Source organism: Cupressus sempervirens, chromosome 8 (genome assembly GCF_028749045.1).
Source record: "Cupressus sempervirens isolate cs-2001-9-10 chromosome 8, ASM2874904v1, whole genome shotgun sequence".
Lineage (NCBI taxonomy): Eukaryota > Viridiplantae > Streptophyta > Pinopsida > Cupressales > Cupressaceae > Cupressus > Cupressus sempervirens.
The window spans coordinates 443,308,042-443,333,358 of NC_143125.1; the positions used below are offsets into that span (position 1 = coordinate 443,308,042).

The 25,317-nt window shown below is 35.1% G+C and overlaps 1 protein-coding gene across 5 annotated transcripts in view; it reads left to right on the forward strand.

Moving 5' to 3' along the window:
- NPG1 (tetratricopeptide repeat (TPR)-containing protein) overlaps nt 1-25,317 on the forward strand; it is a 117,290-nt gene that overhangs the window by 85,487 nt on the left and 6,486 nt on the right. For all 5 annotated transcript variants that reach the window (XM_089798024.1, XM_089798023.1, XM_089798025.1 and 2 more), the window contains exon 5: nt 4,642-4,789. In XM_089798024.1, coding sequence (XP_089654150.1) covers nt 4,642-4,789 — 148 coding nt within the window. The remainder of the gene's footprint in view (nt 1-4,641; nt 4,790-25,317) is intronic.

A 25,317-nucleotide genomic window follows, 5' to 3' on the forward strand; every position in this document is an offset into this window, starting at 1 on the left:
CCTTTCATTGCAAACATTCTCATCCAAGCTATCGAGCAAGTTGGCCCTCAGAATGTTGTTCAAGTAATAACCGACAATGCGAAGAATTGTAGGGCTGTCGGCTTATTGGTCGAGGAACGGTATGAACACATTTTTTGGACACCTTGTGCAGTGCACTCACTCAACCTAATGCTGAAAAAAATTGGCACTAAGGTTGAGTGGATAAAAAAAATGTATGAAGAGGCACGAGATCCAAATGTTTGTCACGAATGACCATATGATGCAAGCCATATTCAGACAATTATCAAAATTGGAGCTCTTGAAGGTAAGTTGAATTGTTTAAAATTTAAACATGTTTTAGAAATCTAGCCACTTTAGTAAACTTTCTATGTTTTCAAATTTTTAATCTATTACTGTTTTGATTTTAAAATAGGTTGTTGAGACCCGCTTTGCCTCCAACACCATTGTTTTGAGGCACCTTATCAAGGTTAAAGACGCATTGACTAGAATGGTAACTAGTGCTAATTGGACCGTATGGAGGCAATCTAATAGTAATAAAGCAACTGCCACAAGGGGATTGATATTAAATGAATCTTGGTGGGATTGTGCTGAGTACCTTCTGAAGATGACCGAGCCTATATTGAGCATGATCCGATACACTGACATGGATAGGCCTTGCTTGGGTGAGGTATATGATGGCATTGACTCCATGATTGAGGACACTAGAAATATCGTAAATGAGAAATAGCAAGATCCTGATGAAAAGTTCTTCAAGGGGCTACAGTTAATCATGATAGAGAGATGGAACAAAATGACTACCCCGTTGCATCTACTTGCCTTTGCATTGAGCCCCAAGTTCTATAGCCAATTGGTCCTCAAGGGGAGTACCACTAGAGTTCCGCCATACAGAGATCCTGAAGTTGCTCAAGGGTACAAGGCAGCCCTTCGAAGACTCTTTCCTGAGCACCTACGACCTGCAGTGAGGTTTGAATTTATGAGTTTTGTGAGCACCGATGATTGTGGTATTGAGGCTCTTGAAGACAAGAACAATGCTAATGCTCATAAATGGTGGTACTACCATGGTCAAAAATACCAACGCTTGCGACCCATTGCCATCAAAATTTTATCACAGGTTAGTTTTTTAATCTTAACATTCTAATTACTAGTGTCTTGTTGGTAAATACTAAATATTCAAAACTCTAATTTCTAGTTTATTGTTAGTAAATTTGCAAATCTTGATAGGTTGCTAGTTCATCATTATCTGAGAGTAATTGGAGCACATACTCCTTCATCCACTCGATAAAACGCAACCAACTAAACTCCAAGAAAGCAGATAACTTGGTGTTTGTGCATTCAAACTTGAGGCTCACAACTCACAAAGAGAATATGTACAAAAAGGGGGAGGCAAAACAATGGGATGTCGAACCAGAGGCCGCGGAGTTGGAAGTCCACTTTGATGCACTTGCGATTGAAGATGGCGATCCTGAGAGACATAGTACTGATGGAGCCGATCTCGAGGCTACGGCTGAGACTGCTGATGCTAGTGGCACTAATTGTGCTTCTAATCAGCAATTGCCTAATGATGATGAATTCTTTGATGATACATTGATATTTGTCATTTGATCACATATGAGTCTATGACTGATTACTGATTACTAATTCAGTGATTAGTAATGTTGATATTTACTGTTTTAAAGACTAAAGTTTTGAACTGAAACATTCATATGGTATTATGGTGGTATATTTTGACATTTTGTCATGCCAATCGAACAAATCATTAATATATGTGGTGGTTGAATTTGCTAAATTGCTTTAGATTAGCATAGTGGTGTATGGACTAGTATGCTGCAGCATATTTTCACATATATATTTTTTATTTTATTTTTTAAAAATTCTTGTACGGACAAACCCAAACCCAGCCCAATTTTTTTTTGATCGAATTTCGAACCCGAATGTCGAACCCGCATCTGAACCAGAATTTGAACCGGCAACTTAGAATGTGCCTGATCTTGTCCCAATTAATGCCCACCCAATCCACTACTTTATCTGAACTTACTTCCCACTAGACATAGTCTCTAGTTTTATGTGATACGTGGCGATTCCCCCAGGCTGTCACAGGCTCATATTTATCTGGTATCGCCCTTTATTAGTCCTAGTTGCACTAGCTTGTATAGAAGTTCGTGTCAGGCAGAAATCAATTTGGAATGAAAAGGAATTGATGGAGATGAGATTAATCCAGAGTAGGCGGATGCACCCATGTCCCTCCCTGGGTGCACGTACCACCATATCTGTTATGGATATGGCCCAGATATGCATCATATACCATATCCACACATGCCCAAGAAACATAAATTTTCCTGTCATGTTGGATACAATGTGATTTATTTTTTATAAAGTTTGACAGGAGCCTTCCTAATACTTAATTAAAAAAGCTTCATTTATGCAATTTTTATTTTAGTTTTCTGCTTTTTTTGTGAAATTTTATATTTTTAGATTGTTATTGTTCATCTTGTTTTTATTTTTGAATTTTATATATTTATAAATTTTACTTCTTATTAACTAAATTTAGTTTTAAATGACATTACTGTATAATTTAATAATAGGTCTTGGTTTGTATGCTGTAAATTATTAAATCAACTTATAACTATGTATCTAGCATGTCAATGTCGCTTTTGAAGTAATGGAAATCTCCTCCAATAACTTATAAAATTGTTGTAAATATGTGTATAATGGTTGAACTTGTAAAGATATGTGTGTGTTTCTTATGGATGTATCCTGCTGTTGCCATATTAGGCTCATAAAAAATGGCCATATCCATAACCAATACCGTATCCATATTTGTATACTTTGAATTGATCAAATGAAACTCAACAATACTGGCACGGGATATGTCCTGCTAGGTGGATACACTCAGGACTTTGTCTGAGCATCTCTCCTGCATTCATTCAATGCAAGAATATGGAAAAAACACCATGTCTTTCTGCACCTCTGCCACCTGAATAAATACAAGTTACTCTTCAAGTTGGTGGAGATTAAAAACCAACCTATTAACATTCTATCCAAATCAGCCTCCAAGATAAAACAAAATGTTTAACAATGTTTATAAAATGCAAGTCAGCTCAAGACACAAACCACCACAAACCGGGAAGTCAGCCTAAAGGCCATTGCTAAATTTAATTAACAATTCCATTTATTAATATTTATTTATTAATTATGTATTTATTTGTGCAATTAGGGCTGGCTGACCGAGCCAAATTGGGGGCACTGCATACTGTAATGGGATGTTTGTTACTAGTTGAATGTCCAGGTTATGATTAGGGTATTCTTCCTGCCCGAGGGAAGTATCCGTTTGATGTGCTCCTTACCAATATCATGATGAATTTGGGAATTGTTTTGCTCTGTACTCATTGGCTAGGAATCCGTCTTTTCTTTTTTGGGAGATGATGTATCTTGTGGAAACTGCCATTGTAACGTATTGAAATAGTGCATCATTAAAACGGTTTTGAATCACTGAAGTAGGTACTTGTCAGCCTGTAGGTAGTTGTTAGAAGAAAGTTTTGTTTAGTTATCTTTGATTGAGTTCTGCTTGGCAACCATCTGTTATTTGTACTTTAAATATGCTTCTTGCTCTCAAGAAAAGGAGTACAATCCATGGCTGATCATCCTTATCTGCTATTGTGGACGAACTTGACATGAATATAGATATACTTGTGTTACTCTATTTGGTGTTCATTGTTATTTCTCATTTTTGATGCAAATACTAGTCTTGTCAGATATAGGAGTAAACAGTTCCATGAGTTCATTTTTGCAGAGAACTTCCATATAAATATAGACATTTGGGATAATGTCCACCGAGCAGAAGGGACACGAGGAGAATATCTGAATATATTATTCTGAATTCCTCATAAGTCTGTTCATATTTAGCTCAAGGGCACTTAATGTTATCTTTGTGAATCTATCTATACCTCAGTAATGAAGAGTGCGTAACAGTTTCTGGTGACATTTCTTTTTTTAAGTCCTCACTATTTGCATCTGTTATATTTCTGCAAGGAATGGCAGTCCAGCAGTAGGCCACACTCAAGCTTCTTTATCCTATGTATCAGTGTAGATAATCCAACTGATTTTGTTTCTTTTCAATCTGAGGTTATAATTATAATTCTCATTAGCTGCTAGAGTGCCATATCCTAATAACCCGAATTTTGTCCTTACATGTTGGATAAGATATTCTTATTTACAAACTGATGGTTTGTAAAATTTTCATGTCAATGTTTTGCAAACATCATACGGAGTGGTTGGGTATGCCTATATGCAAATATAGAAAAGCTGTATTGTGCACCTTTTTAGCTTTATGTGGAATTTTGAACTATAGCAAGGGCTGTAGCTTATTACTCTTTTGTTATGAAAAGGGCACTGGCAACTTTTTCTAATTTTTGATTTGCATTATTCACACTTACTAAAGCTTGAAATATCTGTATCCACTAAATGAACCCTTAGTAGCTAGATTGCGATTTGAAGTACTTATCCCCTTGTGCCTAATGTCATTGTCTGTGCAAACATTGAATTTTCAAGTGATTGCAGAACATAGGCCACTGCTCAATACTTTGGAAAATACATCGTGGTATTGAATTAATAGATTGATGATTAGTTGTCTGTTGTTACTAGGTCGAAGGTGAAAGAGTTCTGGAAGTTGAAGTTTGGCAAGATTTGGCTTGTATATATTCAAGCCTTTCTCATTGGCGTGATGCCGAGATATGTTTGGACAAGGCTAAAAGCTTGAAAATTTATTCTTCAGCAACTTTCCATGCACTAGGTAAGAAAATTATCAGCTTTATTTTGTTAATAGGCATATTTTTTGCTCAACAGCAATGACCTTTGTATTTATTTTATCAGCTGGATTTTGATACAAAAATTCTTGATAGTTTATTAGTCTGCTTTAAATTGTAAAATTCTGCTGATTTTATAATGCTCCTCTACTCTGGCACAGTCTTCTGAGATTAGCTTTATGGCATGGAGGGAAAAGATGAGTTGAAACCATCTTGCCCAACATCCATCCCCCAACTGGCTGCTAGATCTACTAATGTATTTCCTGTACTGATTATTTGTATTGAGTCTCAAATAGGCTGAAAATATTACTGGGGGCTGTTCATCATCATCTCTAAAAATCTGTTTTCCTCCCATTGGTACTGTATTTCCTTTTGAAGCTCCATTAAATTGAGCTTAATCAAATTTCTAGGTAAATGGTTAACATTCAACATTTTGAAGTGTTGAGATAGATGTCAATTAAAGCAAAGATCAAAATATATTGATGTCTGGTAATCATCATCAAGACACAAACAGTTAAATTTTAAAATATAATCACCTACAGATGGCAGATGGAGACTTGAGAATGAAACACCATTATTTCAAAAACATGGTATGATGGTGCTCTGAGATGGCTATATTTTCATTAAATTGAAAAATTGGAAGTAATAGCACATATATTAAGCCTTTTAGCTTTTTCTCCTCATACTATTACTTTAAATTAATTTACACCACGCTTTTTTGTTGAATTTTCCTTTCCAAAATAGAAAAAACTTGAAAATTTCAAGTCAGAGTGTTTTCTATAACTATTAAATTTTTCACAGTTTCATTATATAAGACTTAAAACTGTTTGTTTGTCTAAGTAATGACCATGCCTCAAGGCCCAAAAATGTTATCGATGTGTGAATTCCTTTTCCATTGTGTCCCACAGTTTTCTATTGCTGGCTTGACATCTTATCTAATTATTCATCATTGAAATTGCATATTGCAATTCTAAGTCATTCTTGATAACATAAACAATCTATGAGTCAAGGTATAAAAAATTATTGGTTTCGATCCCTTTTTACTAAATCAGGTAAATGGGCAGGTCGTTGAAGTTATTTGGCCAAAAGACATTGAATGTTTTGCTGATTTTATCCTCTGCCTTCTCCATGTTTTGTCATTCAAACTCTGAATTAGCTTTTACATATTTTCCTTGTGCTTTTGTATAGCTTTTATTATGTTGTTTATCTATGTTTCATGGTCTTTCCAGTATGTGGATAATGGGATCATGATTCTGGGAAAAGCTTTCTTTGTGGGAGATGATAGGCGATGGCAATTAAAAAACAGAGGAATTTATTTCCTCAATTGGTAAAATATTAACATTTTAAAGATAACAGATTTCCACAATCCATGATCTTATGTGTTATGTTTCTGGACGAGATTGTTTTTTTATCATCAACGTTTCGGATCATACTCAGTGATCCATCATCAGGATTAACATTTTATTAATTCTCAATATAGTTTGGCATACAAATATGGGCTTAGCCTTGAGAGTATCTTCATTCTGTATCTAACACCCACTATCTTCTACCACGCTGCTATTATACCACTATTAATATATTATCTACTCATACCGAAAAGATGTTCATATATTTCGATGAAATCCGATTTATTAAATCGCGGAGACAAAGGCTTCTTAAATAAACGATACAAGACTAAAGTGCTAAAAATAGCGACACTAAAAATAGCAACCACTTAAACTTAAGATGACCATTAAAGATGTCTTATATCATTTTAATACCCTCCCTTAATGGTCATCATACTACCATAGAAAAGACACCATCTGCAGGTCTTTTGGTGACAAATGCAAAGAAGACTGCTCCTCTTTAGAACACTTTGTTACTGTTGAGAACTTGAGACCCTCCTTGGATTTGTAGAATGTTAATGACCAAGGGTACCCGGATCCTTCTAACTCAGTTTTACCCCAAGTTTCGGGACAGGGACAGGGGGATGAGTTTCCAGGACGAATTTTTTATAGCCAAGTTTGGGGACTGCAAGGGGATGGCTATATAAATATAGGAAAAATATAAAATATATAAGAAAATTTGCATGTATTTTACATTCATATGAAAACATGGATAAGCCATGCCATTTAAACATCATAGAACTTTAACATACAACATTTCAATAGTCAAACTCAATGCCATAATTTGGAAATATTGTCAATGTGCACGTAATATTGAAATAATAACATAAAAATTTGAAATAAACTCAAGAACATAATTTAGAATTCATTCACAATAGCAACTAGAATAATAACCTAAGTCCCAAATTGAAACACAGTAGTATCATTTAGTTTTGAAACTACCCCTCCAACTCATTGAAAGTGGGCTGATATTAATACAAAAAGGTCTGCTATACAGTTACAATCATGATTTAGGTCTGTTACAGTAAGATAGTACCTTGATGCAACCTCCAATATTCATCATATCTTCCAAAAAGGACCCAATTCAACTCAATGATTATGTTTTTCCACAAAATGACATAAAAGTGCATGTTCTAGGTCTGTAATGCACTTTGCAGACTTTCCCAACACCTCACAAACAGTCTGCTATATGATTTTAGCATGCAGCATGACTGTAACAACATTCTTAATTTCACGATTCTTAATGCAATGTTGTCAAATACTAATTAATGGACCCCAAATAGCAAGAATTAACTACCAAACAATAATAAGCATGTTAAGGTGAACTTATTAAGAGGGGCCCACTCTAAAATTAAAAAATAAAGAGTTTTATGAAAGAAAAATGTTTATTGAATTGCTGATGTTGCTTATCTAATTGGGGATGTCCATACGTCCTTGGAATTTTCAAGGCATCTGCAAGGCATCCCCAACCATCCCTGGGACATATGGGTGTCCCCAAATTTTTTTTAAAGTCCCCAAGTTTTTAGGATGTTTCCTTGAATTTTCAAAAACAGGGGATGAGGTGAGGACATCCCTAGCCTTCCCGAAGTGCAAAAAATGTTTCTGGTACAGGGACAGCATTTCTTAGGCTGGGGACGTGCTCGTGGGTAACACTGGTCTAACATGATATGGGGTAACAAAGCTATCCCTTTGAGATCAACTACTGAAATTGACAAAAAACTTGAAATCATGATTTTGTGTGAAAATTGGCAAACCTCTAGAGACCCTATTTTGTCAAAAACTGCAAAGAATGTTTCTATTTTCTAGATGTTCGTCCTAGCAACTCTAGGTGCAACCCTAAACAAACTGCAAGAAGCCACAAATTTTTGTGAAAAAATTCCAAACCCTGAAATTGAAGTTCACAAAGCATCATTGTGGATGATGTCACAAAATTATGCATGATGATGTCACAAGGAGAATGATCTTTCGGATTCTTAGGATTCTTACCTTTCTTGATAGAGGATCTCAATATGTTATTTCTAATGAGCACTTTCAGTGGTTCATTTTCAAAAATCCATTTGAAGGCTAGAGCTATACCATGAGTTTTCAAGTCTCTCAGATCTGCATCTCCCAACTTCCTAGGCATACAACACCATTCCCACTTGATTGAATGTCTTTTTTTTCAGCCCAACCTATCAGACCAAAGAAAGTCCCTCATGATTCTGTCCAATTTGTCAATTTGCTAGTTAGCAAATAACCTAGAAGAGAAGTATATAGTTGAGAGGCCAAGACCTTCTAAACAATCTGAACCCTACCTGCAAGAGAAAGCATGTGGGTTTGCCACTTCTGATGTTTTTTTTCCTCAACCTTGGAGTATAACCAAGCCCACATGTCTTTAGGAGAATGAGATAATGCAAAAGGCATACCAAGATATCTGACAATGGAAGAGGGGCCAGCCCACATCCAACTTTTATTACCAATCTACTGGGGAGACACATCAGGCCATCCAAGCACTGTTGATTTATGAGCAGCAACCTTGGCTCCAGTAGAAAGACAGAAAAATTGCATTATGTCAAGTACATCATCAAAATTACCTTCATCAAGCTCCACAAAGAGAGCAGTATCATCTGCTAATTGGGTGTTGATTAATTCATCATGATTGGGGAGGTTATTACCTTATACAGGTGGGCCCAATGTAGGAGTTCTGAGAATGTAATACTAAGCATCTTCTGCTATCACAGAAAGAGTTGGCGCTATAGGACAGTCCTGTTTAATTGACCTTTGTAGTGAGGTGGTTTCAGAAAGCTCCCCATTGATTTCAATAATTGTTGAAAAGTCTTTAAACAGGATCTCAATCCATTTGCAGAAATAAGAAGGGAAGCCAAATGCTTTAAGCATATCTATTACAAAAAGCTACTCATTCCTGTCATATGCTATTTTCAAAATCAAATAGGACCATAGTAGAGTTTTGTCCATTTTCTTTTGCCCAATGAAGAAACTCAGATTTTCAAGAATATACCTTCCTTTGATGAATCCGGTTCAGGTAACAGAAATGGCATGTTTAAGAAGTCCTGCAATTCTTCTAGCAAGGAGCTTGGCTATATTCCTATAGGATAGATTGAGGAGAGTTATTGGTCCCCAATTCTTAATTTTTTGGGATAAGCTTGGTCACTCTTGAGATATTCTCTCCAAGCGACCCTTGTTCAAAGGCTGCATTATACAACTCAAGGAGTTCCAAACTAACCCAATCAATATTTTGTTTTTAGAATTCAGCAGGCAAACCATCAGGACAAAAAAAATTCTCATTTGCCATTATCTCTAATGGAGTCTTCAATTTCTTCCAGAGTAATGCTCTTCTCTGTTAATTTTAGTGATCTCTGATAGATAAAACTATTACTGCAGATGCAAACAATAATGGATATCTTTACTTGAATAATTGCTGAATCAGAGATGCAGAGTTTGTTCTCTCAATGGTGATCGCTGAGTCTTTAACTTTAGGCTGAGGATTGCTGAAGATATAATGTCTTACAATGGAGATTGCTGAGGATTTATTTTGCAGAGAGGGTATGCAACTTTCCTTCCAATGAATAATGTTGAGAGTTATCCTGCAAAGTGAATGTGCAGATTGCTGGGACTGTAATGCCGTAGATTATCTTTCCCATCGATCTGCACTTATATTTATAGATATGTGAAAGGTCATGCCCCGTAGAGTCATGACTCTACATGGCCTTTGGCCACGTAGGGTCATGCCTCTATGGAGGCATAACTAACCATCTGTTAGTTAATGTAAACAATAACAATATACACATCTCATTGTTTGCCGATAATAGTATGGAGTGTTATGGTAATCATCCAAATGTGTGTATATATATTTATGTATGTATGTATGTGTGTGTGTGTTTGTGTGTGACATAACATAAATTTATTATTACCTCTATTGATGCTATACATCAACACTCCCTCTTAGCAAGGGAGAAGTAATACACCTTTTAATAGATTTCAGAATAGAATATTTGAATACATTATTTGATCTTAACCCTCTAAAACAATGACTAGTCAAATAATTAAAATCACCATGCTATGAACACTATCATAACATATATTATGATCTCTAATTGTCCGAAACAATATCTAGAGTTTTCCATGATAACATGCCTATCATTTGCAAGATCGTCACTTTACAAACGATTACCTTCTGAATATATATGTCCATGAAAGATCGTCACCTTTCATTACATATCCAATGCAACTAAACAACAATAGAAGCATAAACTCACATGAATTAAAAACTTAAATTCAATATTCAATATTACAATTTAATTATACCAAGTTTTCCTCTGAAGTAATCCAACTTTACTTTAGCAAGAGGCTTAGTAAAGATATTTGATGTTTACTCATTAGTACTGATGTACTCCAGTTGAATGGCTCCTCGATCCACCATATCTCTAATGTAGTGGTAAGGAATTTCAATATGTTTGGAACGATTGTGGATAATTGGATTAGCTGAAAGCTTGATGCAACTTTGATTATCACAATGAATCACAATGGGTTTCAAAGGTCTTTTGAACAAATCTACTAACAACTTTCGTAGCCATACCACTTCTCTAGCACCCAAGGAAGAGGCAATGTATTCTGCTTTGGTAGAACTTAATGCAACTGAAGACTATTTTTTGCTGAACCAAGAAACCATTCTAGATCCTAGACTGAAGCAACATCTAGAAGTACTCTTACGTTCAGTAGGGCTGCTTGCCCAATCGGAATCAGAATATCCATGAAGGTTGATGTTGACTTGATCATATTTGATTCCCATGCCAATATTACCTTCTAGATATTTCAAAATGTATTTAGCTACATGTAGATGTATCTTCTTTGGTGCGCACATAAACTAACTCAAGGTGTTAGTTGCAAAATATATGTTAGGACGAGTATTCACCAAATACATTAAAGATCCAATGATTTGCCTGTACTAAGTAGAATTTGTAGATTTTTGATTTGATCATATCATCCTTCAGCTTGTGTAAATTGACTTCCATAGGAGTAAAAGCTGGTTTACATTCTATCATTCCAAATTTTGTTAAAATATCAATTGTATATTTTCCTTGATTCAAAAAATGTAGTTACCCTTTTCCCAGACTTCCAATCTAAGGAGGACGTATCAAACTCTGCTGTGAGTTCTTGTTTGCATTTTTTTATGAGATGTTTTTCACCTATTATCAATAAATCATCAACATATAACACAAGCATAATCATATCATTGCCATCTATTTTGAAGTATAAGTTAGGATCAACTTCATTTTTAGAATATCCTAACTTCATTAGATAGTTGTCTATCCTTTCATACCACGCTCTAAGAGCCTGTTTGAGAACATATAGTGCTTTCTTTAATTTAAAAACTTGAGTTTGCTGTCATGAGTGCAGAATCCTTTTGGTTGCTCAATATAAACTTCTTCTTCAATTTTGCCATTAGAAATGTTGTTTTGACATCCATTTGATGAACTTTCCATCCTTTGAATGTTGCGATGGCCAAGATGGTTCTAACTGAAGTGTATCTATTAACTGGTGCAAATGTTTCTTCATAAAAAAATGCTTTCTTTCTGTGAAAAACCCCGTGCTACAAATCTGCCTTTGTACTTTTCAATGCTGCCATCATATTCATGCTTAATTTTAAACAACCGTTTAGAAGAAACAACTGATTTGTTTTTAGGCCTCGGTACAACATCTCATACATCATTTTTTAGTATGGAATTATATTCTTCAACCATTGCTGCTTTCCAAGATTGACTTGATAGTGCTTCTTTAACATTTGAAGGTTCTTTTTTAATAAGTTCAATTAATAATGCAACATAAAATGATTGATTTCTTGTTCTTTTACTTTCTCAAATCACTTCATTAGGCTCAACCTAATTTTCTTCTATCATTTTCCTACCCGAAAGCGGCTTCTTTTTATTGTTGATGTTTTTAAAATCTTCATGATTAGATGTAGTGGTAGAAGATGGTTCAATATCATTCTCCCTCTCAATTTTTGCTTGATGATTTTCATCTATTTCAGGAATAGGTTCAGTAATAGATTCATCACTGTTTTTAGAAATATTAAAGGTGATATCTTTTTCAAATTTGACATCTCTACTAATCTCAATTATTCTTTGACCTGGATCAAAACCTTTGTAGCCTTTGGTTGTTTCATTGTATCCAATGAGTATCCCCTTCTTTCTGGATGGTTCTAGTTTTGTTCTTTGCTCTTTAGGAATGTGGATATAACTAGGACATCTGAATATTCTTAGATGACTTAGATCTGGTTTAAAACCTATAAATACTTCTTCAAGAGTGGTGTTCTCTAATACTGAGTGTGGACATCTGTTTTGAATGTAGACCGCAGTATTAGATGCTTTAGCCCAAAAGGAAGTATGGAGATTTTGATCGTGCATCATTTCTCTAGCTGATTCAACAATTGGTCTATTTTTACGTTCTGCAACTTCATTATGTTGAGGATTATATGGTACAGAAAACTCCCTCTTAATCCCAACAACAATGCAAAAGTTTTTAAAAATTTCGGAGATATATTCACCTCCATTGTCTGACCTTAGTATTTTTATTTTCTCTCCTGATTGATTTTCAATTAGGGCTTTGAATTCTTTGAATTTTGATAATATTTTAGCTGATCCTTTCTGTTTTAGAAAGTAGATCCAAGTTCCTCTAGAGTAATCATCAATAAAAATTATATAAAATAGGCACCTGTTAAGAGAAGGTACAGACATAGAACCACAAAGGTCAATGTCAATCAGTTCAAGAATGGATTTTGATTTGTGAACACTTTTAGGAAATGATTGCTTTGTGTTTTTGCCTAGGGCACATGCTTTGCAAATGCTTAAGTGATCAGTTTTGAGACTAGGTAAACCTTTTACAATTTTTCCTATAAATGATAATGCACGATAGTGAAGGTGACCTAGTCTCCTATGCCAAATTTCGGTAGAGTTTGATGTTTCAAGACTTAAAGCTAAGTATTGATTGTTACACAGTTTATACAGACTTCAGTCTCTAAATCCAATAGAAATGGCTTTCTTGATATTAGAGTTCTTTGGCCAAGATAGAACTCTGTCTTCTTGAAAAGTGATTTTGAATCCTTGATCAACAAAACCAGAAATAGAGACTAGATTTTTTTTTATTCCAAGTACATATAAAACATTTTTGAGTTCAAGAGTAATTCCTGAATTTAAATAAATTGAATAGGAACCAATACTTGTGATAGGGTGAGTGGAGTTATCTCCAATGGTAACTTCTTTTGAGGAGTGTTCCGAGAAGGTTTCAAATTTGTCTCTAAAACTGGGTATGTGCCGAGATGCTCCACTGTCTATGATCCAAGTGTTGTTGTTTGAGCTTAATTCACTTGAAAGAGCTAAATAAAATGCATAGTTTTATTTTTCTTCTTTCTCTACTTCCTCTTCTTTGATTTCTGCTAGAGCTGCTTGAATTCTCTTTCGTTCAGGGTAGAAGTTATGACAGTAACCAATTTTATCACATTTGAAACATCTAACTTTGGACCAATCACGTTTTTTATATAATTTGTCAGTTTCCCTCCTAATATGTTTGAATTTTCTTTTCTTGTTTGAATTTGCATGAAGGGCTTGAATGTCTCCCTCTTGATTTATACTTAGTCCTCTTGAGACTAATCTTGATTTTTCTTGTGTGTATTCATTTTTTAGTAATTCAAATTTAGGAAGCTCGGGTCAAGAGCTTAGGCCTCGAATAAATGTTTCCCAAGATAGAGGAAGTCCTTTTAATGCTGTCATGCTAAGTTCTTTGTTATCAATTCAATTTTCCATTGTTGCAAGTTGATCTTTTAATTCAGAAATCCTTAGAAAGTAGGACGTAATAGATTCTCCATTTTTCATCTTTATATATAGTAGATCTTTTTTTAGAGTTAACAATCTACTAGTATTGTTGATTTCAAATGTATCTTTGATGGTAGAGAACATTTCAAATGTAATCTTGAGATTGGATATGGATGGAAGAATATGATCTTTTATAGAATCTATTATAATTTTCATTGCCTTGTTATTGTGTCTTTTCCATCTCGTTTTATCTGGATCACTTTTCAAGCATGGATTTATTTGTTTCTATATACTCCTCTAATTCCATTTCCCTTAATATTATCATGACTCAAATTTTCCATGATGAAAAATTTGATGCTCCCTCAAGTCTATCCTCTAGCCTTACATGATTCACCATTTTGATTTAAGGATATAATTTTAAATTTTATAAATCTTTATGGATAATAGAGTTTCTTATCAGAATGGCTTTGATACCATGTTAGTTTTAGTGATGTTTGATAGATAAAACTATTATTGCAGATGCAAACAATAATGGATATCCTTACTTGAATAATTGCTAAACCAAAGATGTAGAGTTTGTTCTCTCAATGGTGATTGTTGAGTGTTTAACTTTAGTGATGAGGATTGCTGAAGATATAACGTCTTACAATGGAGATTGCTGAGGATTTATTATGTAGAGAGAATATGCAAATTTCCTTCCAATGAATAATGTTGAGAGTTACCCTGCAAAATGAATGTGCAGATCGCTGGGACTGTAATGTCATAGATTGATTATCTTTCCCATCGATCTGCACTTATATTTATAGATATGTGAAAGGTCATGCCCTGTAGGGTCATGACTCTACGTGGCCTTTGGCCACCTAGGGTCATGCCTCTACAGAGGCATAACTAACCATCCGTTCGCTAATGTAAACAATAACAATATAACAGTTTATGTGATCAGCGGTAAAACACAAGGCCCCCCCCGATAATATACACATCTCATTGTCTGCCGATAATAGTATGGAGTGTTATAATCATCCAAACGTATACACACACACACACACACACACACACACATATACGTGTGTGTGTGTGTGTGTAAGCATACGTCTGATGAACAAAATTCACATAACATAAATTTATCATTACTTCTACTGATCCTATACATCAACATTCTCAAAGGTTTTAGCATCAGATTTAGACACCTTTCTTGGAATCACTCCTAAACATTGTTCAAGGCTTCTTGATTTTTGGTTCCATGTTCAGTAGAGAAAAGATTCTTGTGCATTTTTCACCTCATCTGTATCTCTAGTAAGTACCATATGCCTTCGATTTCCTCAGTCAACTCTCTCTCTTCTGTTTAGCTCTGATCAGATTAAAGTACTTTGTACCTTGAAATCTAAAATTTTGCATTTTCCTTAGTTCCATCTTGATGATGCTTAATTCACCTTCTAGAGTTTTATCACTGCCCCAAGTTTGCAACATTCTCTCAATCGAATTCAATCTGGACTGCCAGTTGGTCTCTACTTTATTTCTGTCTTTATCATTTTTTCCTCCTGTAACTTGAAACATCTTTTGTCAAACAGTAGTGAGGGAATCCCATTGGTTTCTTGGGTCAAGGCCTTTATTGCAGAACTTGGTAAGATATGTAGCCATCTTAATGGCATCAAGAGTTTTTGGTTCTTGTAAAGCCTGTTGAAACCATCAAGCAATTCTAAATTCCTTATCTTATTACTGTTATTGGAATTGGGTAGAGTTCCTATCCACGGTCCTCTGTTTTTTCTTTTTGGGTAACTTTTACTTACAACCTCAGTAAATCCTCCCTCATTGTTTATGCCAGAATCTTTGGTGACAGTTACAATCTGTTTATTGTTCTCCTCCTCTTCCATGGAGTCCATGTACTCTGGGGAACTATTATGTTCCAAAGGCTGTTGTTTTGAGTTCTTATATTTCTTAGCCCTTTCCTTAATGGGCTCTAGAGCAATTTGTTACGCATTTTTTCTACGAGGAGTATTTGTTTATCAGAAGGCTTATCTGATTGACAAAGGGCTAAAGAAGGATGATGATTAGCTTGGTTATCCTTATAAGTAAAGACTTCATAATCATCCTTAAACAGAGGATTTGTGAGGGGGATAAATTTAGGCCCTTCCTCTTTGTTCAAGGATTCATGATTTTCAGAATTCAGAATTTTATCTTCCTTATTAACAGTAACTTCTTTATTTGCCTCAATTTTTAAATTTTTTTTTGTCGTTATTATCCTGAATATTAACACTAGGGTTAGGACCGTAATTGGAAGTCACAATAAAAACACCCTTTTGTAAATTTTTAAGAGATGGACATTCTCTCCTAGTATGCCCGTTTAATTTACAAGTAAAACATGCATTGAGATTGTTGAGAGGGGCAAGTTCCCACGAATAAAGGTCTTCATCAATTTTTAGGGCAATTCTTTCTTGTATAATGACCTCAGCTAGGGCAATAAGAATTCTTGCATTCAGATGAGGCATTGTAACCCTAAAGTCTTCAACTTGCATAAACAACCCTAGGGGTTTAAGAATCTATGAAATGGAAGGCCAAAATTATGGTTGAAGACCTTTAAGTTCCATCCAATTTGGGGAAGAAAGAGTGAAGACTTGTTTGAGATTTCCCTTTAGGAGACCGCGAGAAGGCTCGATATAGTGTCTTCCCTACATTCCAAAAGCCCCTTTTCAGAATCCTTTCTTGCATATTGTATTTTTTTAAGAACACAACAAACAATCCCTTATGAATCATGTGGCGGAAATTGACATTGATATCCATCTTTTTCCTCCAAACACTTGAGAGCCAATCATCAATTTTTTTCTAGATGGTAAAGATTTAGAATATAAATTGACAAAGAAGATAGCAACATTTTTAAGCATGGATTTCTCGTTTTTTAATGGCCTTACCATGTTAAGTAACATGGGTCGAATTCTGCAAATGTAATTTTCATTGCCATTGTAATTGATGATTTTCAAATGCAGATTTGGATCTCATATAAATATGAGGAGACATGTCTCACGAAGAGGCATGTCTCTATAGCTAATCATCATTGGTTAGTATATTTTAATATAACTAACCATATGTATAACATATATATAAATTATTATATATATAATATAATGTGTAATATATATATATATATTATATATGATAATATGTAATGTATATAAAGAATATTTATCTAATGATGATTTACCATTTGATGAAACTTATGAATATCAATCTGACTGAACTACAAATTAACACTCCCTCTTAGTTAGGAAGGATTGATATAAAACATACTATGTTCTTGAGTACAAGGAGATATCATCTCACTATGATATCCCTAAAATGGCATATCAATATGAATTCATCAACACACATATGTAAATTAACATATTTAACATATGGAATTTTTTTCAACTCACTATGAGGTTAAATTTATCAACTCCCCCCTTTTATAAAAGGAATTGAAGCAACTATAATACAAGAATAACCACTACCTTAAGTGTGGTTTATGATAGTTTAAATTATGGTGTCTAACAAGATCCGGCCCGAAGAACCATAGTTGATTTTCATGGTATCCGACAAAATCTGGCTTGAAGAACCATGAAGGTCATCAATGTGTCCAGCAAAATCTGGCCTGAAGAACAAGGATAACACTAACTTCAAATATTTCTGTTCGAAGACAGATCAACTATAATAAAGTCGTCACTTTAAATAGGATCAGAACACGAGAAAGGTTGTCACCTTTCACAAGAAAAGTCTTCACTTTTCACAGCACAAGCTTGCAAACACAATTTTATATTCATGAATATATTAGTTAACAAATGCATTTACAAAAATGTCATACCAAGTTTACCTCTAAAGTACACAATTTTCAACTTCACAAGAGGCTTGGTAAAAATATCAGCATTTTGCTCATTTGTACTGATATAACTTAATTTGATAACATCTCTGCCAACCATATCTCCTATATAGTGATAAGGAGTCTCGATATGCTTCACATGTTCCCATGGAGGCAACTACATACTCAACTTCAGTAGAAATCAAGGCAACAACTGGTGGTTTTCTACTAAACCAAGATATCATATCTTGACCCAAGATTGAAGCAACAATAAACAGGAGTGCATTACCTTGAGAAGAAAGCAACAATAAGCAGGAGTGCATTACCTAGAACTTCTTCTCATAGAGAGGATATCATCCATCAAGGATTGCATCTCAAAATTTCTCCCTTTGAATATCAATCTTGGGAGGTTAGGTCCTCTAGTTACTTCCACAAGAATATCTTCCACCAAGGATGCTTGTCAAACTCCCTCTGAATCTGATATCAATTTTCTAATTTCTTGGTGATAAGTCATCACTTCGTCATGATGTACATAGAGGTAGGCCCATGAGGTAGTTACCCACATGTATTTCTAGACTCCCTCTAATTATTAATCTTTTGAGTTTATTAATCTTCTGAGCTCCAATGTTGCCTTAGATGAAGTGGCAAACTCCCTCTTTATTATAGAAGGATACTTTATCATCATCGATATTTTCTTGACGATTCTCACTTTTTTTACTTGATCATTAAAAGACATTAATTCTAGAGCATCTCTTCTTTTGGGGCTCCTTCATAAGATTGAGTATGTACCATTCTTGTTTTCCTACAAGATCATCTTTAGATACAAATGAAAAATCAAAGGAAAATAGTTCAAATAAGAGAGATACTTAAATAGAGAAACATATACTTGAGGATAATAAATACTTATCCTTGATACCAATTTCTTTAATAAAGAAAAATGCCTTCAATGGGGAATGCAACATTGGTTAAGGTAATCATTCACCTCCCCTCAATGTAGAATTCCCACATGCTCTTGTTTCTAGTATTGCTCTCTGGCTTGTTCAAATAGATATGCTCTAACTGATTCTCCTTCTAATATCGTTTCTTCTCTAATATGCTAGTCAAGAATGAGTTTTACCAAAATTTGAAATTTCTGTTCATGATCATCAAATATATTTTCTTTAAATGCCTGACTTTATCCATCTTGACCATCAGGGTCTCTGGAGCTACTATTATTTAGGTTGAGTTTCTTTGCACATGAAGATTCAGAATTTTCTTCTTAGATTATTTGAGAATGGAACATCTCCCCTCTAAAAGTGGGAATGGAACATTGACTATTAATTTCCCCTCACAATGTGAAGTTACCACTCTTATATTTTCAAGCAATTTTGCATCATATTCAGTTTTGGCAAGCTTCTTTCTGTTCTTCTTTGCAAAGAATCATCCTTGGGAAACAAGGAAAAAATAACATAATGATAAGGCATGTGTCTAATGAGCATCAAGAGATGCACCGTAAATCCTTAATGTATGCCCACAAATAAGAAGTTGTCGCTCCCACCAAAGTGAATTGATCTCACAGGCAATACATCCTCCAATGTTCCAAAAGCAATTGTGTCTATTTTCATTTCATCCTTGGTTCCTGCAATCCTGAGATATCATCTCTGATTTGCTAATATCCATTTGCACCAAATGAAAAAAATAGTTTTCTCTAAATAGAGCAGATTCTGTACAGATGGATAAACAGAAAATAAATAATCCGCAATGATGCCAGAATGGAGAGAGAAAGAATGCACTTATATTTTTTTTGTTTTTGATATGAAATGTTTCCGATGGGCATATCTATTACTACTTCTCAAAGAATCACATCCCTTTATAGAAGTTCATTCCTTTTTGTTGCCAATATGCATCTATCTTTTAATACATGATTTTTAATCAATCCTTTAGATTAATGCAGTTATCGATTCAAATTTGTGACCATCTTCATAATATAATATTGGCTATTTAATCACTTGTTTATTCTGAGCAATGTATCTTATGTTAAGATGAGTTAGCTCTAAGAGACTTCATCAATATCCCAAAGTTATCATTCTTCTCAGTTATAAAATAGAAGCATTGAGAGTATTCTTCATAGACATCTTCTTTAGCAGTCCTTATCCTCATGTCACCTTATGGCTAGCCTTAGGCAATTCCTCTATGTATACACTGATATTTCAAGGATATCATTAATATTTGCTAGAGTTGTCATTTAGAGGAGAGCTAGTGAGTCTCCTAGTTTATGTCTACATCTGTGTCAAGAACGATTCTCATATAAAGCTAATATTAATGCCCTGTGAGAGACTCAGAGAGTTTATTCTTTCACCATGTCAAGTCTATCCCAGTCTTCACTGTGAATTCGTGTTGCCCCTCTCCTCGGTTGTATTCCCTTGGCTTTTATCATTTGTAATGTCCCCTGCAAGAACATTAAATTATTCAACAGATGAGCAGGTCAAATGAACAATTATGTCACCCCCTTTAAATATCTCCAAACTCCTGCCATCTTTTGACACAAATATGTGACTGTTTTGGAATGGAGTTAAATGCTTTTTTGTTACAGAGCCTTTGGATTTTCATTCAATAAGAAATTGTTCTGTCTATCTAGAGAAAACTACGATGCAGATTATCAGTGTACTTCAACAATGACTTAAGTTGTACCCTTCTTTCATGCCTGGAACAGTTGGTTAGCAGTTCTCAGAATTCCATCAGCCCTCATGATATGACATAACCTGCTGTAATTATACAATTACTGCCAAATTTAATATCAGATTTTAGATGTCCGGCTTCCTGTAGCTATCAAACACCAGATTTGATTGCTAAAGGAGTCGCTTATGAACACATGCTCAAGTAGAAGTGCATTCTGTTGTAGCCTTACATACCAAAGACTGCAACATAATATGACAGTCCAACAATTCACTAGTATCTCAAGACAACTCCACCAAAAAAAAAATGTTTCAAATTGGCCCTCGGCCCCATCTTGGTGCTTTTAACACCGATGGAGTCAGAATCTAGCTGTACCTGGCTGTCTTAGATGATGTGACCCATTACAAATCCATGAACCAGTCATCGTTCGCTACTCACCTATGCACGGACATTAGTCGCAAGTCTTGATTGGCATTGTCTCCTTTGATACACGTTTTCAAAAAGGTCTAATTAAACTATCCTTGGTGAAAGAACTCTCCCTTGATGTTTGAACGGATTCTTGTCTTCTTCGTTCTCATAATATCATTTCTCACTCTCTTCTACGTCTTATTCAACCAAGAGAGCCAATTGTTGACTCGCTGCAGAACTACAAGATTCTGCATCTCTGTTGTCAAGTATAGTATGAATCATGTCTAATCTGCAGTATCGTTCATGTAATCATCTAAGCCCTAGAAGTTGCGGTATCATTCTTTCACGCCTTCTCTGCCTTTCGTGTGTTCTCTGCCTTTCATGTATTTGACAAGCCCTTGGCATCTTGGATTCGATACTTGGTGTGTTTAAAGATGGGGAAAAGTTAGGTCTGCTACACAGATGATAAGCTGAGTAAGTGTGACAATCAACGTTTTTTACTATATAGTGTATAGGATGATCCATGTGGATGTCATTCCCCACGTCATCCTTGGTGGCTCTCTCCTTTCTCCTTTAATATCTGCAAAATATTATTAGTTTTGTAAGGTCTGATGATGTGACTCTATTATCTTCCTGTGATTCATCAAGCTGTGCTGGGTATGTTTATTTTGAATGTCACTTTCTTCCAGTCTATATATTGTTGTTGTGTCTCTTGTATTTTTACATTTGCAACCTGGCTCTGATACCATGTTAAGTAACATGGATCAAATTCTGCAAATGTAATTTTCATTGAGGCTTCACATGCTCCCATTTGATGAAACTTATGAATATCAATCTGACTGAACTACAATTTAACATACCATTTATGAATATCAATCTGACTGAACTACAATTTAACACACCATGTCCTTGGAGAAAGAGAAAAGGTCTTGGAGATAATAAGAGGGTACTTACCATCTGTTCTCCCTTTGGGGTCTGCAGAGTTGAGCTCGCCTCTACTTTATCTCCATCGCAATGGGGCCTCAGTAGTCTTCTTGATTCCACTTCTGTGTTGACAAAGACTCCATTAAACTTTGCGGTTGGAGGGTAGGCAACCACTGAATCCTCTGCAAGAACAAATTGTATGGGGCTTTGGGACTTTCTTTTTCATTCGGCTGTTGAAGATTATTGTTTTGTGTTGTCACAACTTTGCTGAATTCCATTCTCGTGGTGCAGTGCATTGTCATCAATTTCCATTAACACCTAAGCGACATAAATTTAAAACGAGGCTTGAAGAGTTGAACTCCAAAGGCACCAAACCAGACATGCGAGGGCAGGGGAAGCAAGGATACAATACCAAAGACAGTTAAGGTAAGGAAAGGTCGAAATAAAACAATGAAAACAAACCACACAAAAAGAAAATTAAAGGTAACCCAACAGAGGAAGCCAAGAAAAGATGACAGCCAACTTGGTACGTGCATTGAGGTAGGCAACGTGTCCATCTACCCCCAAGGAGTGTACCAGGTTGCAGACAAAATTGTTTTAAGTAGTATGAAATGTTTCCAAAACCATACCAAGATGATTATAAGAGTTGTTATTTTTAAGAACTATTAGCATTTTTATTATCATTAGATATATAATTATATTCTTTGTGTTATAGTCACCAGTGTATGAAACTTGAACCGTAATTATGTTTGATAATGTGTGAGGAAATTTTTAGATGGATGAAAATGAGATGACTTAGTGTTTTAAGGAAACATAAAAATTTCAAGTGGCGTCTTTAAATACTAGTTTCTCGTTAATCACTCACTAAAGAATTCATGAACTTATGAGCTTGAGGTTTCATGGCAAGCAACAATCCTTGACTCGTTTTGGGCATTCTATATGACCATGTTTTTATTAAATGGGATTGACTTAAATGGTATGCAATTTTGAGTCTGCATGCAAAATATATAGCCTCTACAAGTTGAAGGGACCATGAACAATTGGTTACTTGTTACATCCCAATTTTTGGCTCAATTTTAAATATTCCTTTATAGCCGTTGATGCTTCATGCAAAGTTGAGTGATTGGTTAAATAAGTTATTCGTTATGGTTTCAGGTGAAAATGAAGTGTTGGTTATTCGTTATGATTTCATAAGAAAATGGAATATTGGTCAATCGTTATGATGATACATGATCTTGAAATGGATGGCTAATATGATCATATGCTATGATTAGTTTGACTTCATAAAATGATGAGCAATATGTTGTTACCATGATAAATTTTCACTTGTAGGAACGTGGTGAAGAGGGGGATGCATTGTCAGAGAAGGAATTGGGTAGGGGGGCACCACCTATCGTTGAGCAAATACGTATGAGTCCTAAACCACCATGGCTAAGGGTAAATGGCTAGGTAAGCAAGAGTATACTTTGGACGACCGTGAGCTAACTAGGCCAATATGTGTATATCTAAAAATAATAAAAGAAAAACACTAAGCATTAATCAAACTAAGAACAATTTTTTACCTTAATAATTTGGGATATTTTTCAGAGCCTTATGTTGTGTAAAGCACGTCTTAATATAACAACACCAAGATGCCTATATATATATATATGCGCGTAAATCAATTAAGATGTATACGCCTACTTAAATTGAATGTATACATAAAATACATATGTTTAGGATTTACGCATGTATGAGTATAGGTAGGCACCATGATGTCCTTGTATTAAAACATTAAGAGGGTGAAATTATTATTATTTTTTTCTAACCTTGGCTATGGACTTAATATTATTTCACGAGCGGCTATATTTCTTATGTCTTCATTGGGTTATTATGTCTTTGGTGGCCATTTTTAAAATTATAATATTGTCACATGTGTCTGATGGCTCTTTGTTTTTGTAACTCACATTTGCCACCTTTTCTTCCTTCTTGCTTGTAACCAAGCATGCACAAGAGAAGCAAGTTTTAGATGTACAAAGACTCTTAAGGAATTCATACGCACTCCATAACAGAGAGACACCGCAGTCACCATTGTTCTAGTTTACATCACCACAGTCACCATTGTTCTGATTTTACATTATCATATTGCATTTTCATACTGTGGTTTTTCCTATCATCACAGCCATCTATTGGTTGAATACCATATCATTACAGCTCAAAATTGTACTGGCTTTTATACTATCACAGTCCGTTACCATTTTGAATTGCATTCCATCACAGCCACATAATATTCTGCGATTTGTCCCATACTATACTACAGTTACATACCTCCCTGCAAAATCATACCGGAGGTTCTTTTGCATATTGTTTTCTGCAACCAATTGTGCCAGGCATAACTGCTTTCCTTCAGCACAAGGAATTACATTTCCAGGTCATGCATTCTCCCTATGTCTCTGTTCTTTTTAGTTATTATATGAGACTGGAAGCTTTAGCCTTTAAGTTAGAAGAAAACAATGGAAGTATAGTTAGAGCCTAGCTCTGAATGATTTGTTATTTACTTTGTGTGATCTTGCAATATGTACAAGAGTTGAAAAATCAGTTGCAACCTGTAATAACTTTCTTCCCGAAGTTTTCTGTTAATTTGAAAATGAGATCCACTTGGTGCAAGCTTATATAGGGGTGTCTTCCATATGCCTCTGAGACGAGACAACACTCATGAATAGATTAGAAACAATTATAAAGCATCCTGAATCTTCTATAGTTTTGCTAGCCATAAGCCCAGGCTGGGCAGAATGTATATGACAATGATTATACAATGTTTGGCGGCCACCCCAGTTATTCATGAAGGATAATCTGCAAGGTCGAGATGAAGGGTGTGGACTGATTTTCAAGAAAAACAACAGGCTATCCCTGCATGATAAAAAAGAAGAAGTCAGTAACTAATAAACAAGATATGAGTATAAGCAATCTAATAACTGAGTCAGCTCATGGTGAACAAATGGTACAATTTTTGATGTCTAGTAGAGCGGTGGGTTGATGCTCAGTGGCAAGACAGGTTGTCCCATACCTATTCCCGGGTAGGGAGGGCCTTTCTTAGTTGAGATTGTGTGGGGTACTTAAGGGTCTGTGGTTGGGAGGTTAAGCCCCTGACAATGCTTCTCCTCTGCACCAAATGTCAAGACTTGCACAAAACAGAGATATGATGTGCATTCAATCATTTTCTATTAACATGTATTTTCCTTTTATGAATTTGCAATTTCAATCGAAGATATGTTTAGAAGTTTAATATCGTTAAATCAGAACTTTTCCTTTCAATTGTTTAGGATTCAGCTATTCTGTTATAGCCGTTGATGCTCTTTCATCTGAATATGTAAAGTAGCTGTTGTAACCACTTTCTCATGCTCATGATTATGAAAAGTAACTGCGTTTTTATGATATGATAGTTGTTATTAAACGCTGGGGAAAACGAGTTGTTACATTACTAGATCCATTTCTGTCGATGTTGGTCTCATAACCTTTGAAGCTGTTTT